This window comes from Lampetra planeri, chromosome 22, assembly GCF_965212315.1.
Source record: "Lampetra planeri chromosome 22, kcLamPlan1.2.h2, whole genome shotgun sequence".
Lineage (NCBI taxonomy): Eukaryota > Metazoa > Chordata > Hyperoartia > Petromyzontiformes > Petromyzontidae > Lampetra > Lampetra planeri.
The window spans coordinates 3467001-3481562 of record NC_136128.1 but is presented as its reverse complement, the minus strand read 5'-3'; the positions used below and the strand labels follow the sequence as shown (position 1 = coordinate 3481562).

At 42.9% G+C, this 14562-nt stretch overlaps 1 protein-coding gene across 1 annotated transcript in view; it reads right to left on the bottom strand.

The window, feature by feature from the left end:
* Nucleotides 1-14562, bottom strand: part of LOC144724936 (CUB and sushi domain-containing protein 1-like) — a 684194-nt gene that overhangs the window by 231999 nt on the left and 437633 nt on the right. The window contains exon 26 of the mRNA XM_078604260.1: nucleotides 8187-8389. Coding sequence (XP_078460386.1) covers nucleotides 8187-8389 — 203 coding nt within the window. The remainder of the gene's footprint in view (nucleotides 1-8186; nucleotides 8390-14562) is intronic.

Here is a 14562-nt window from a genome sequence, read left to right as displayed (position 1 = left end):
TAAGGGCATGTTTCTAAACATGGCGGGAAAAACCGGAGGACCCGGAGAAAAATCCACGCAACCACAGGGAGAATATGCAAACTCCAAATATACAGCAGGCGTCAGGGTCGGGATTGGACCCATGACCTCATGTATACCAGGCGAGGTAGTTAACATCTCACCACTGCGGCGCCATTGTAGGCTTGGGCCTGCGAGGTAGCCAGGAGGTGACAGTGCCGAGTGTTATGCCCTGGTATGCGTATGTTGCATCTGGTGACTAAAATGTCCTTCAATAACTCACACACACTTCATCAACGGCCATTGGCTACTTATTGCAATGGAAGACCCAGTGATTAATTCCTGGGTAAGTGATTAACGTTACGAAAAACTCAACACATTAATCAACAAGAATATGAAAAATGTATAAGACGCAACGTCTCAGGCAATGGCACGTTTCATTCATAGCACATTCATAGCACATGCACAGCAAAGGAATGGCCGTTGCCCTGAACGTCGCCTTTGATATATTTTTCATTTTAAGCTCGTGTTATTGACGAATGTGTTGAGTTCATTTGTTAATTTTGCTTGTGCGCCACTGCCAACACAGCAGCAGCACCACCAAATAATTGCAATTATTATTATTACCGCTTTCAGGAAAGCAAGGTGAGTGTGAATAATTCTAGCCCACCTTATATCTCGTTCGCCTAAAGCACTGTTTCACGCACATAGACACAGTGCCTGAGTATATGAATAAAGCAAACCCATAATGCCGCTGTGTTCCTTTAATTTGGAAAGAGCCCGAAATAAGTTCACAGGATACCCATGATGAATGGACACTCTAAATAAGGCATTCTAGATGATCAAATGAATATATGAATAAAGATAAATAATTCACCATTAGCAGTTTTCAGTATGGAAGTGTGTTATTGTATATGTGTGTGTACGTGTATGTACAGGTGTAATTGTGCGGCTGTGTTGAATGTGTGTGTGCATGCGTGGAAAACGGTGGTGCAGGGGTTAGTGCTACGAACCTGGGTTTGATTCTAGGTGACAGCTGACATCAGTGGCAATCATATCTGATCGGTCATGAGCCTCCACTAAATAGATCAATTCAACCTTAAATAAGAATGTGGTGTGATTTATAATAAATCAGGACTGGGGAAACAATGGTGGCCAGGCGTGTACTGCATGTGCCTTAATAGATGCTCACAAACAGAACGTACTCGAAACGTCCATTCATGGACAGGCAAATCGTTGTCTATTTGTGCACACGCTTGTCTCGTTATCATCAACAGCCAGTGGCTATTGTGAGGAACGTTGCCTTCATATTTTGTGCGCGTGGGATTTGTGTGTGCGACATTCATCTATAATAGAGGAACAATACAAATATTGGTGGAATCAACTTGCAAAATAATACAGTGTACATAAAACGATTAATTATTTATGGATCATAAGCTCAAAGATTACATAATAAATATAAGTTGTATTATGTCACAAAGCAATTCAGTGTCTTCATAATGGCTGTGGGTGACATGCAAGTATATATGCTGAACTTATTTCGCACCGTGCGAAGCTAACCGTACTAAACGGGGGCACGTATCAGTCGCGTGTGTGTAGGTGTGTGCGTACACGCCGCTACAGCTCATTAAGAAGCTGCATATTACGCGTTAATAGACACGATGCACAAGCAATGAAGGATTGGTTTGACAACGTACAATCTATCGCCCCTCTATCATGACTCGGTCAATACTCTGCATTGACAAGAGGTATTGTAAAATGGTAAAATAGATGTATAGTTCCACCCTGTCTGTGTAACGATGTGGATGGTTTTCTTACTGGCAGTATGCATCACAAATGACAGTATTTGTAAACTAGATGAAATAACGCATTATTAAGCAGTCCCATTAAAAAAAAAGCACGTGAAATCAAAACTCAAAGTGCCTTCTTAGATCCTGACCCTGACAGGCATCAGAATCTGGATCGAACCCACTATTTCTCTTGTATATCAGGCGAGGTAGTTAACATCTCGTCACCGAATCCATAGTGATGCATCATTCATCCTTGACCATATCCTTCACACTAACGTAACATGACCATTTTTTAAGGTAAAATCACTTATCAATGTATATCCCTTGTGTAACCAGTGAGTATACCAAAACGCTTTTGCATGAATCGATGTGATGAAAATACTCTCACTGCCATTAGAATGTTGAATTCCCACCGATGGCTCAGGAACACCAATGCCTCCCCAGTGCTCGTATGAGCGGAGAGAATGTTTGGCATTTTAGAAAGCTTTTATTAAATTAGTACTCTCTCTAGGCGTGCAGGCATGCGCACTGTAATTTTGTATAATGTATAAAATATATAGTGCCTGAAACATATACTTGCCATGCATTATCTAACAGTCGATTACATTACATATGAAGGATGTGCTTATGCATCCTAGCAAAGCTTGGATCAGGTGCAATGTAATATCTAATCGCAAAATGAAATCGCAGATGCCACAGGTTGCCTTTGCAACATCTACCGGGTTTGATGTTGGTTTACTTACAATGCAAGACAATCCTCCCGTAAGGAATTGGACCAACATCCGAAGCAAAATTGAAGATTACACGGTCAAGCCAACCATGTGGCACTGTTGTTGGATCACTTGACCCACAATAAAATCATGTTGTAAGTTCAAATGTCAGTCAGGGGTCAACTTAGACCATCATTCTTGAAAGAGCGATAAAGTGTGTACGATTTTGAGGTAAGTCAACATCGCTTATCAATTCCGATTTAAATGGCCTCTGCCATGTAAATAATGGAATCCCCACCACTGAATCAACGGCAGAGTTGAGCTTGCTTGAATACACCGACAGACAACTTTACCTTTCATCAATCTTGTGAGTATCAGTATAACATCAAGTGCATTGGCGTCATAATATTTTCATAGTTTTTTTTCCCATTCACGTGCATGAATAAATATGTTCAGATACTACACCATTGCAGTGTTTTAAATTGCTCTTCAGGAGCCTACATTACAATGACATTCCATATTTTGTGCATAATAGCCTACGTTGGAATAAAATACATGTCGTCATGAGTTTACCCTGGTGAAATAAATGTCACGTGATATGACAACTGCTTTTACATGATCCAGAGCTGCTGGGAGCTATGGGTCGCAGTTTGCGTGCATCGGCCATGGAGGATATTTCACCATACTTCACCACGCTGGTCAGTGTGGCAAGCGAAGGGAGCACATTTTCACCTTTCCTCTCACTGAGTACGTGATCGGTATGGGTGCCCCTATCTCGTATAGCTCCTCAGGGGGGGGGAGCTCCTGAACATTACCACAAAGTGCCATAAAATACAACAAATGCACCACAAATTGACACAAACCACGGCAAATTTACCACAAAGTACGGCAAATGCCTCCCCATCTCACCTTAACCAACCCTGCCAGCCGCCGCTTCTCACTCCCCCCCACCAAGTGCCGGAGTAAGCTAGTGCGGGGCCTGTAGCATATGTTATAAAGGAGCCCTAAATAAAAAAAACACGCAAATATTAAAACACGAAATTTTTACTTGCATAGTAAAGTAATTGTATTTTTTCATTTGCTATACAGCAATATAATATGACAACTCTCTAACCTTAAATACCCAATCGTTCATAAAAGTTGAAGGCAGTATAATACTATAGTAATAGAGCAAGTGCAGAATCACTGAACCGGAATTTATAGCTTGAAAGCATTTAGCGCGGGGCCCGGAGCATATGCTACTTTTGCTACGAGGATAATCCGGCACTGCCCCCACCCCACTCCGGGATGCCCCCCGCCCCAATTCCCTTGCGCCCCCATACATGGGCTGGGTTCCTATGAGCCCCCCACCCCCGCACGCCCACCAGCCCGCGTTCTGATTCGCCGAAGAGCACGCGTGGGGGTTCACCTTAAAGAGTATCAAAAACTGTTGATGTCGTCGATGGTTTTCGGCGAAAATATCCTTCATGCCATCGGTTTATCTCGTGCGGTATCGACAGGTTACATTTTTACAGTCGCCCATCACTCGGCTCAACCCTCTAAAGTCGAGCAAACGAGTAAATGCTTCCCCCCCCCTCTCTAAGCCCTTAACAGCGGTCTCAATACAATCAGGGCTCGAGTTTTCCCATTAATATTGACAGCACCGTCACAGCGAGAAACACTCGACTCGAAATCGTCCTTCCAGGCGCGAGAGATAGAAGTAAAAAAAAAAACCTCAAGAGAAGAAAAAAACTCCGCACGACATAACGGAAATGGGCGACAATTACTGGTATCAGGTCTAAGCCAGGCCACCGGTGCTTGTTCAGCTGATTGCTCAGAAATGTGTGCTGGCAGAGAGCATTGATTGAAGCCTGGTCAAGCTCATGATGGGGTTGCCGACCTACAACTCTTCGAGCTGCCTATGATCTGTTTTGGTTTCCCACGATGCAGTGGGTGAGATGGGTCAGTGTGGAGGAATGGAGGGCTTCTTCCACGCCTGCAGCAGTGGTTGCAAGGGTAAATACGAAGAAAATACAAGTGGAAAGACATTTTATGAACGCCAGTGACCACGATTTATCCACAGCCTTTACCTCCGATGAGGTTTGCTGCAATATAACTTTTGCAATTTTATATGATATCAAATTTCACGATAATACGATATATCACATTGCCAGTTTCCTGGAACTTTATGAATGTATTTCACATTTGTATTGTATTGCTCTTGCGCCTTGGCTGCACTTCTCATGTTAATAAAGAATATTTTGAAGTTGTTCGCCTGCAGTTCAACTAAGAGTAACCCTCCCTAATAAAAAAAAAAAATTTAGGTTAGATCGCGCAAATATGAATGTGTCGTTAAACCTGCCACCACCGGACACAGGCGATTAGCAAGGTTTGTTCCGTAAAACTAGTAGAGCACACCGGTGTGTTGGAGAGAAAATCCACAACATTTATAAATAATTTGCAAGGATGTTGTGGGTTTACTCTCCAACACACCGGGGTTTGCTGTACGAGTAACGAATTGGCATGTTTTGCTTATGTGACAAACCTTACTCATTGGCTGTGTTGGGTGGTGGCAAGTTTAACGACAAATATATATTTACGTGATCTAACCATAATACACGTAAAAAAACGTGTATCATGGATGATATAGGTCACGAAAGCCTACGTTTTAAAATAACCCTGCGTTCATAATTCCGCCGGTTACGGTGTCATACGACTTGCACTTTCCGTCAATTACTCGCGACAAAACGCGCGAGTCGAGCAGCGGACAACCCAAATAGATTTTCCACGTTCGTCTTTTGAGCATGGAAGACGCTCTGACTTCCATTACGCTAACCATCGAACGACAGCGTGACTTATTTTATGCTACACTTTATCAAAAGGTGTCGGTTCTGGCCTGACCCTCTAATGGGGTGAGGGTATTACTTTGATCAATTAAAGAAACAGATACTGTATCACCACTGTGCCGCATAGAATTAAAAATAAACGTGAGGTTGTGTCAGTTGAAAAGGCAATGAATAAAATTAAAGCGTCAATTAATTGATTTATCTTTTTTTACCAAACGCTAAAGACAAAAGTATTTTTTATTAAAATTATAGATAAACAAAGCAATATCTTGAATGGTATTCAAGGTTATAAAATCAAGATGAGAATATCTCACAATTACAATATTTCCTTTCGACCGATGCTGAAGCTTTTGCACCCTCAGGGCACAAGCCTACAAGGTCTACAAGGTTTCCTACCAGCTTGGAATCTTCCAACCCTTGATCACCAACCTTCACTGCCTCAATAATAGCCATCTCTGTAACTAGCCCTCCGGCCCATCCGTCATACATTCTCTACCCGTCACAACCTCCTTATTCCCATTATTAGCAATGCTATCCGGCCAGTTCACATATTTCATTCCCTGAAATTAGAAAACGAGCCTCCACACAAGAAGCAGTGAAGTGGCTGCTGTTCAGCGAACTACCGGTGACTACCTGCCACGTTGACATGTGCTCTGATAACATGTCCTACATCAGCCCAGGTGTCACCAAAATTCACGCCGTATATTCAGTCCAGTCAGGTACTAAGGTGGTTATATATATGCAAAACGTGTGTTTGCAGACGGTGATTAAGGAAACATAAAATTATGAAACACCATTTCTAACAAAGATCTTGGATTGCCAACAAAGGCCAGACCAAGCGCATGGCAGTGGGAAGGGCAAAACTTGCCACTAGGCAGGTGAAGAAGGGCAAGCACGCTGGCCGGTGTGCGTACACACCAACTGACGTTCCTTATCATCTAGCAAGTGGTACGCCGTGAAACAACCCAATAAATATAAATTCACCAATGTCAAAGAAAATGATCTAGGAGCGGTGTTTCCCAAACATGTTTGGCCGCCGGACCACTCAGCCGGTTCAAACATTTCCGTGGACCACCCACCCAGCCCCCTACTCCTGGTGAAGGAACGTATTCACTTATCTCTCTCAAATACCACTCACACATAAATTATCCATATTACCGGAACATTTAGATCTTTGGCTAAGGGTAGTTTAATCAGGCAAGTTTACCTAAATTCATTTTTTAAAATTAAATAGAAGTCAAATATAAATTAATGTTCGAAATAAAATGTGTAATGAACATTGTCGTTATTATCCGAATATGAAACTGCGACATTTGCATCACAGTGCCCCCGGGACCTACCTGGAGGACCGTCGTGGACCCCCTGGCTGGTACCGGGGACGACACTGAGAGCCACTGCTCTAGACCGGTCATAAAAAAATTCACTGGCTTGGGAGCTTTGACATTGCACTCGAAACGATGGTTGTGTGAGAAAAATGTGGAACTTTAAGATATTAAATCAATTAAGTGTGTCAGTTCAACACGTAGGCTTTCGCGACCAATATCATCCATAATACAGGGGTTCTTTTTGGGAGGGGGGGTTAGATAACGTAAATATAAATGTGTCGTAAAGCCCGCGACCACCCGACACAGCCAATTAGTAAGGTTTGTCACGTAAACAGAACATGCCAATGCGTTACTATTACAGCACACCGGTGTGTTGGAGAGCAAAGCCACATTTACAAAGTTAATATTGGATAGACGTATAAACAGCTTCTCTTAAGTGGACATTGAATAGCAGAAAAATCCCTTAATAGGTCAAACATATATATGTAGTATAAACTGGTTTAAATGAAAAGGATTGATGAGTTGAGTGCACCCATTGTAATGACGTACTCTTTGATCAAATGTCGCCAGGTTTTATAACGATTACCGCAGGGAATAAATTACAACCAAAACATCAATGCATTTAAAACCTCTTTAAGGAAAGCATCTTGATGCATTGTTCCTCGAATCAATTGGGAACTGTGTGGTCAGTGCAATAATCGCCTCCTGCACACGAACAGCTAAGGCCACATTAACATATTGATGAAACAGCTGAATTGCATCACCTTGGGGATTTGCCTGATTGTTGGTAATTGAGACATCAGCAAGTTTTCATCAAAAAGTGAACAAAGGAACAGAGTCCACACGTGAATAGGACCCTCGATGTGCATACATTATTACTTGCTGAAATTTGAATCCTAAACTATTCCAAACGTGCATTTCAAAATGTTGCACGTATCTAATATGGTAGTTATTTTTTAAGTATTTTTTTATATTATGATGGCGGAAAATAACATACGCCAATTTGTCAATGCACTGCTGGTTGAAGGCCGCCCCATGTTGTGCTGGTCAGTGCGGGTCGGTGGAGGGGGTGGGGGCAGGTCAGTGGCATTGCCTGTAGCCATCAATTGGTGCATCAACCACTGCACCAGCACTCTCCCACATTTCAAAATATAAAAATGTATCTCATTAAATAAGGTGTATGTCGGATTTCTCATCAACATATTACCAAAATGATGGGCATTGTTCTACAAGACCACGTTTATTAAATCCCTCCACTGCCTCTGTCCATCCAGCAGTATAAATAGATTCAGCACAGTGATTTGATCAGCAGGTCGCGTGCGGTGGAATCAAGTGTGCGTACTCCAACCTCGTCTGAGACGTCTGGCCTGCGTGGCCTGGGTTGGCCAAATCGCCTCGAGAGGGGCTCTCTAGAACTCCCTGTAGTGATGCCCATCCACTGACAGTGGTTGTGAGCGAGCAATTGCAACAGCTGCTGGTGAAACAAAGGCGATGCGTGAACGACGAGACTCCGCGCGCGCGCCTTGCGGCATGGCTCACTGGAGAAGTGGATGACGAAGCCGGACTTGCTGATGAAGAAGTCGGTGTCGAACTGCACGGCGATGGCGTTGAGCGTGCTGTGCACGGGGCTCGGCAGCACGGAGCCGCTGAGCTCCTTGAGCAGCAGCTGCCCCTCGGTGACGCCGTCCCACACACGCACCACGTCGTGCGACGCCTCCGTGTCGAACGCGCTGAACTGCAGGCTGCTCCCACGCGCACGTGCACGCACGCACCCAACGCGCACACACGCACCCCATGCATACGCGCGCATACACCGCCCATGCACACGCGCGCACAGAACCCACGCACCGCATCCACGCACAGCATGCATGCACCCGCGCACCGCACCCGCACAGACCCACACATCAGATCCAAGCACAGCATCCACGCACCCATACACCCACACCGCACCAACGCAGCGAAACCACGCAAACATGCATCATACATGCACACGTAAAAGTCAAGTTAGGAAGAATCGTACAGATACTGCAGAACTCCTGTTATCCAAGGCGACTCCTATTATCCACGGCAGCTGTAGGATTCTCGATAAACTCCAATTATCCGTGGCCCAGTTTATTTATCTTACGCAAGATTTTGCCCATAATGCACAATAAAGCTGCTTCCCAATACCAGCAGGTTATGCACATTAAAAAAACAATGTTCCGTATCAAAACGTGTGCACTGGCAGCACTTGCTTTGATCACGAAACAACACAGACGCGAAAACACTTACAGATAGATGGAGACAGAGGGGCATGGAGAAAGACGAGGAGACACACACAGATAGGGAGACATGTAGACATGTAAACAAACAAACACGGAGACAAACACAAAGACAGAGAGACATACACACACACATGGACACTGAGACGAAACTTGCTTATCACCGCGGGCATCGTGCAGAAAATGAATAATTATATCTGCGGTTATCTGCAAGTTTTTTACCCCACGAATAAGAGGAGTTAAAATCGTGGATAACCCCGGGGATAATTGAACCTGGGATATTGGTCCCCTGCATCATCGTAGATATGTGCATTCACGTTCGCATTCACATGAACACATAATACATGCAGCATCCCAGATCAAAGATCACGTCACGATTAGTGTTATAGAAGCCACGACAGCACGCCATCGCTCCCTTCCTTCCGCAATATCTGCTGAGAATTGCACAGTCAATGCCTGACCTACAAGGTCTGCTCTCACAAAGCGAGTGGTGTATGAGCATCCGGCTGTATGTCACCCTCCTGGTAACAGGCATCTACGTACCCACTCACGTGTCCGTCTCGGTAACGCGACACCCCTCCATGATGCGAATGCGTTTATTGGGCTATGGCTATGTTCTATTCCAAATGTCTGAATTCAGGAGAGATCTTCGAAAAGTCTGACCTCAAATTGTCCCACTTACGTGGACATCTAATGTACGCGCTGACAACCGTGACTGACTGATATAAACCCTAAACGTGCTGGAAAAAAATGAAAGATGGCACAGATATATTCACGTACATTCTTATAAATATGAACTGCTGAAAACTAGGATCTTCAAATTTGGGTCCCCAAAATCATGGCCCTAAGGCTGATTGGTTGTAGGGAAAGGTTGCGGTAAAGGTCTAAAGTGCTTTAAATTTCACTGTAATCACTTAAAAATATGAGATACACATATGCACGCAAATGAGCATGCATTTTCTCCATTTACTTGAGCAATGGTGACAATTCTATAGCAGGGCTACACTCGGAATGGTAATAATTGTATGGACCTTCAGGCATGGATGTTATGGTGTGTTGAACATTTACTGAGATAGGAACTAACGACCTTCCAATCGTGAGCAGAGCGCTCTAACCACTGTGCTACCCATTCTGAGATGATACTCTGGCTCGTTCATTTATTTAAATAAGGAATGTAATTATGATTACTAATGACGTCCAATTTTAACACATTGATTATGAGGGTGTTTTCACTGTTCTCAAAGCACCGTAGATTTTCAACATCGTATTGAAGCGGACTGCAATGCCCTTTGAGAATTAGCCACGAACTTATTTAGCGGTTTTCAATATTAATTTTGAGACTAATCTCCTCGACACTAATTGCAGGGCATTAAAATGTGATGGGTCTGCTGTGGTTTACAGTTTAAATTCAATTAAGCTCCCTTGACACAGGCGATGGTGTGTTACACGAGGCTGCTAAAACAATGTTAAGATGTAGTGGTTCCTTTGTGGGGTTTTTTCCCGTAACACCCTACTTGTAAAGTAGGATTGAATGCCGCTGTCTCCTTGATTTCAGAAATCACAAATCAAATATATTAGCATTCGTGTGTTCTTTGGAGAAAGGTGGATTGTATGGGGGCTTAGATAAACTGGGTCTAAAGGATGCTAACACAGGGTATAAATAACTTGGAGACATCAACATTATCTGGCCGAGTGGTGCGGCGATTAGACTGCCAGAGTGTGGTTTTGTGGGTTGAAATACTTTGCCGCAGGTTTACTTTGCCCTTTCATTCAACAGCAGTTGAATGGAGAGACCGAAACCTGTCAAGGGTACGTTGAATTTCCAACTCTGGCTCAAGGTCACTAAATGGAAAACAATACAAAATTCTAATTTTAACAATCAAGACAAGTCGATCTTGATTTGAAGCTTTCGTGACTGCAGGAATCCATACTCTTTGGTTCTTTCGGCAAAGTCACATAGGTATAAAATAAAATAAATCACGACGTTTTGGGCACAACACAAGCTTGTGTGACTTTACTGTAAGACAAGTCGACTTGACTCTTGTTGAGTGGCAGTTTTGACTTGGTGCTCACAACGAGGAGAAAATTCAAAACACCGTGACCAAATTCTAGCACTTTCTCGAGCTTAAGAGGCAATTTCTCAATTCAGTGGCCAGTGAATTGCTTCTTCAGTGAAAGTACCTCAATTTGATCTTGTTGCCCTCAGGCTGTGACAAATCTATCCCTAGGGTCAAGGCAAAGGGCCACTCTCCTCAACTGAAGTCTCTCGGGGCAAAAAATGGTGAAGTACTCATGTACGGTAAAGTACGATGATGTCTGTACGGTCAAGTACTCGTTTTACGTTGGGAATGCGTCTCCGGCAAAGGCGACGTTAGGCGCGATGGCGTCAATTGCAATCTATTTTACCACTTGACTTAATTGTTTAAATTTAGGATACCTTCCCGGGGGGACATTTTTCGGTGACTATTTTTTTTAAACAAGTGTAATGACCGAAAATAACCGCAAGCCAAAGTTCAGTTTAACGGTTATTCAAAGATAGACCAAGGTCTCCGATTAGTGGAAAGAGGCCTCCACAGGGATTGGTCGGGAGGCAGGCTTTTGAAGTGATTGGAGGAAAATATTTTAATGAGAATAGGCGGGAATCAAAGTGGAACCCAGAGGCGACGGTTGAATCGATTAGAGGGGTAGGACAGGGATTGGCTAAGGGAAATAGAGTGAGGGAACATTCCAGAAAGGGAACTGGAACAATATAAACGGGCAGAGGACAAGGGGAGGAGGAGTTCGAGGGAATGTACAGCTTGCAGATCAAGCACAAAGCCCGGATCTGGATTGTTCTGTGTTAATCAAAGTGGCTCCTAGTATTTCGAGGTCCGAGTCTTTACACAAGTAGCAAAAAAAGAAAACAAAATATATCCAAAAAATCCATGAACGTATATCAGAATCTTTATTTATACTGGAAGAATCCGATGAGCTATAAGGCTCTTTTTCACAGATGTCCAGTAGGGGTGGGTCAGAATGTTACAACAAGAAACAATATGAAAACACCATATGAGTTCAATGTATATGGGAAAAGTAAGAAAATCACGCAACATCTAAAATTTTGTATATTTTACCATGTAAAGCCCACTAAGCTATTAGCTTCTTTTCCAGAAGCGACCTGGCCACAAATGATAGCTCATGAAGTGGCTTGTCACGTGCAAATTTATACCAGCCAAGTAAACTAAAGTCACGTAGATAGTAAAATAAACAATTGTTTAGTTTCCTATCTATCGTGACTTTACCAAAAGAACCAAAGAGTATGAATTCCTGCAGTCACAAAAGCTTCTAATCAAGAAAGTAATATAAACAAAAGAAAATACAGAGTACTCTCCAGAGATGGCGGCGGAGATTGTATTGAGAGAGGGTATTACAGTGTGGCGATGTTGTAAACACTGAGACTTGAGTGCCCGCTAGGGGGCACTGTGGCGTAGCGTGTTGCAGTACAAACGACAGCTTTCTCTCACTTTACACGGGGGCGGTAGCAATAGATGCGGAAAAAAATGGCGGCACAATGCGAAACCGCACGAGGAAACAGCTGCCTGTAGAGTAGTGTGCACAGTACACACACAATGTGAATTCAAACCGCATACTGTGGAGCGAATTTCGAGGCCAAATATATACTACGCGAAATCGTACCAAACCGAACCCGCCTACAGCAAGGGAAATATATACTGCGATATTTTCTTTAAAATCTTTCAAAACCACGTTGATGTGAATAGGTGCATTTACAAACGAATTACGATCCCTAATTCATTGGCGACGTTATAGCCTACAACAAATAAGAGCAATGTAAATAGAGGACTTACTGAACAAAATTAACGAAAAAGCTTGCTTGGTGTTTGTCTGTACCTACATTTAGGATTCAACAAATCTCAACTCGTTTAGGCTGCTGGTTATAATAATGACGTGGGGATAAAGAAATCCCGATAATGGCGATATCATATTGCAGTGGGTGAGTGAGTACATGTAGATTGTCTGCTAGTCACTACAGCCTATTCACTTGTAATGACCTCTTGGTGGCAATGCTTTGCCATAATATGTAGCTTCAGAGCACACAGCCTGACACATGGGCTGTGGTTACACCACTATCGAATAGTGGTGCATGACAGCTGCAGTAATTACAAATTATATGTATGTCTTAATCTGTCATTACACTCCTACTATGCTGCATAGTAGGGGGTTAATGGTTCACACCCTTTGCAATTCAACAAATTGTCACAATTCAAGGCCACAATTCAATAAAATAATGCATTCCTTTATAAAGCTTGCCAACGGCAGTTGGCAGCATTAATGTAATAGCTCTGTCTATCCATCTGTCCTGTCTCTAGTGGGTCGTCTTGATAACTCTCGTGAAGATGATACAACATATTTAAAAATTTACAATTAAGTTGTGCTGCTACTATATAGAACAGCCCAAAATTGACCAAAGAGTTTATCAAAACTTGGTAAAGGAAAAAAATAAGTGACAAAAGAAAAAGCCTTTTCGACCAGAGGGGTCAAATAAATGCATTGCGTACAACAGTGCAATACACAGTTTTTAAGGTGACCAGCCAAATTGAATATTAGATGAAGTAAAAATGTTACATCAGGGAAGAAGATTTTAATTGCGTCATTATGGATTTTTTTTGGGGGGGGGGCATTAGGTGATATGGGAAAAGGCACAAAGTGGGAATGTTTATCATGAGGTGCACACCTTTTGGGAATAAAATCAAGAATTATTGCAAGTTGATCCCTTACCTTACATGTATCGTGAGCTTAACCCATTCCGATGATGTACACGTATGTCACGTATGTCATCAGATGACGTACGTGTACGTCATCAGAAAGTCATCGGAACAAAATCAGAAGTAAAACGCCATGCGGGAGGACGTGTGGCACAGTTTGGCGCCAGCTATCATGATGTGCGGTCGTGTCACTACAGTTATCTGCGGTGAGTACAATGTCTTTAAAAACAGCGGCGCTACGCTTCTCGAAATAAAATTTACGTTGGCCACTTGCGCGTGAACAGGACACCTACCCTGAAACTTGCAGTCGTCTCGGAATAGGAAAGGGTTAAGAGTCAATGATGCTCAGTTGCATGTCTGCAGCATGGCAAAGGGAAATTATATTGTATTATATTGTATTGTCGTTACATTTGTAACAAATAAATTCTATGAAACATAATTTATATTCTTGGTTCTTTCGGTAAAGTCACGTAGAATGGAAACAATAAAAATAATAAAATAAAACATAATAAAATAATTCTCACGACGTTTCGGCCACAACGCAAGCAGCCGTCATCAGGTGAAGACCAGGTTTGTCGGGGAGACAGCGTCTGAATGAAACAGCTGGGTTTGCAGGGGGGGAAAGGGCGCCTTGACAAAATAATTTGCATATCAAGAGGAATTTAGCATATTTATGGGCATATTTATGGGAAATGCAGGTATGTGATTAGTACTACTTATGCCCGTGCATTATGCAGGACTAGCAGCATCAAAGGGAGGGGATAGGGGTAGCACTAATAAAGGGAAGGAGTGTTAATAGTATGTAGCTGCCGCAACTAGAAACCACCACGTAATTTAGCATATTTATGGGAAATGCAGGTATGTGATTAGAACTACTTATGCCCGTGCATT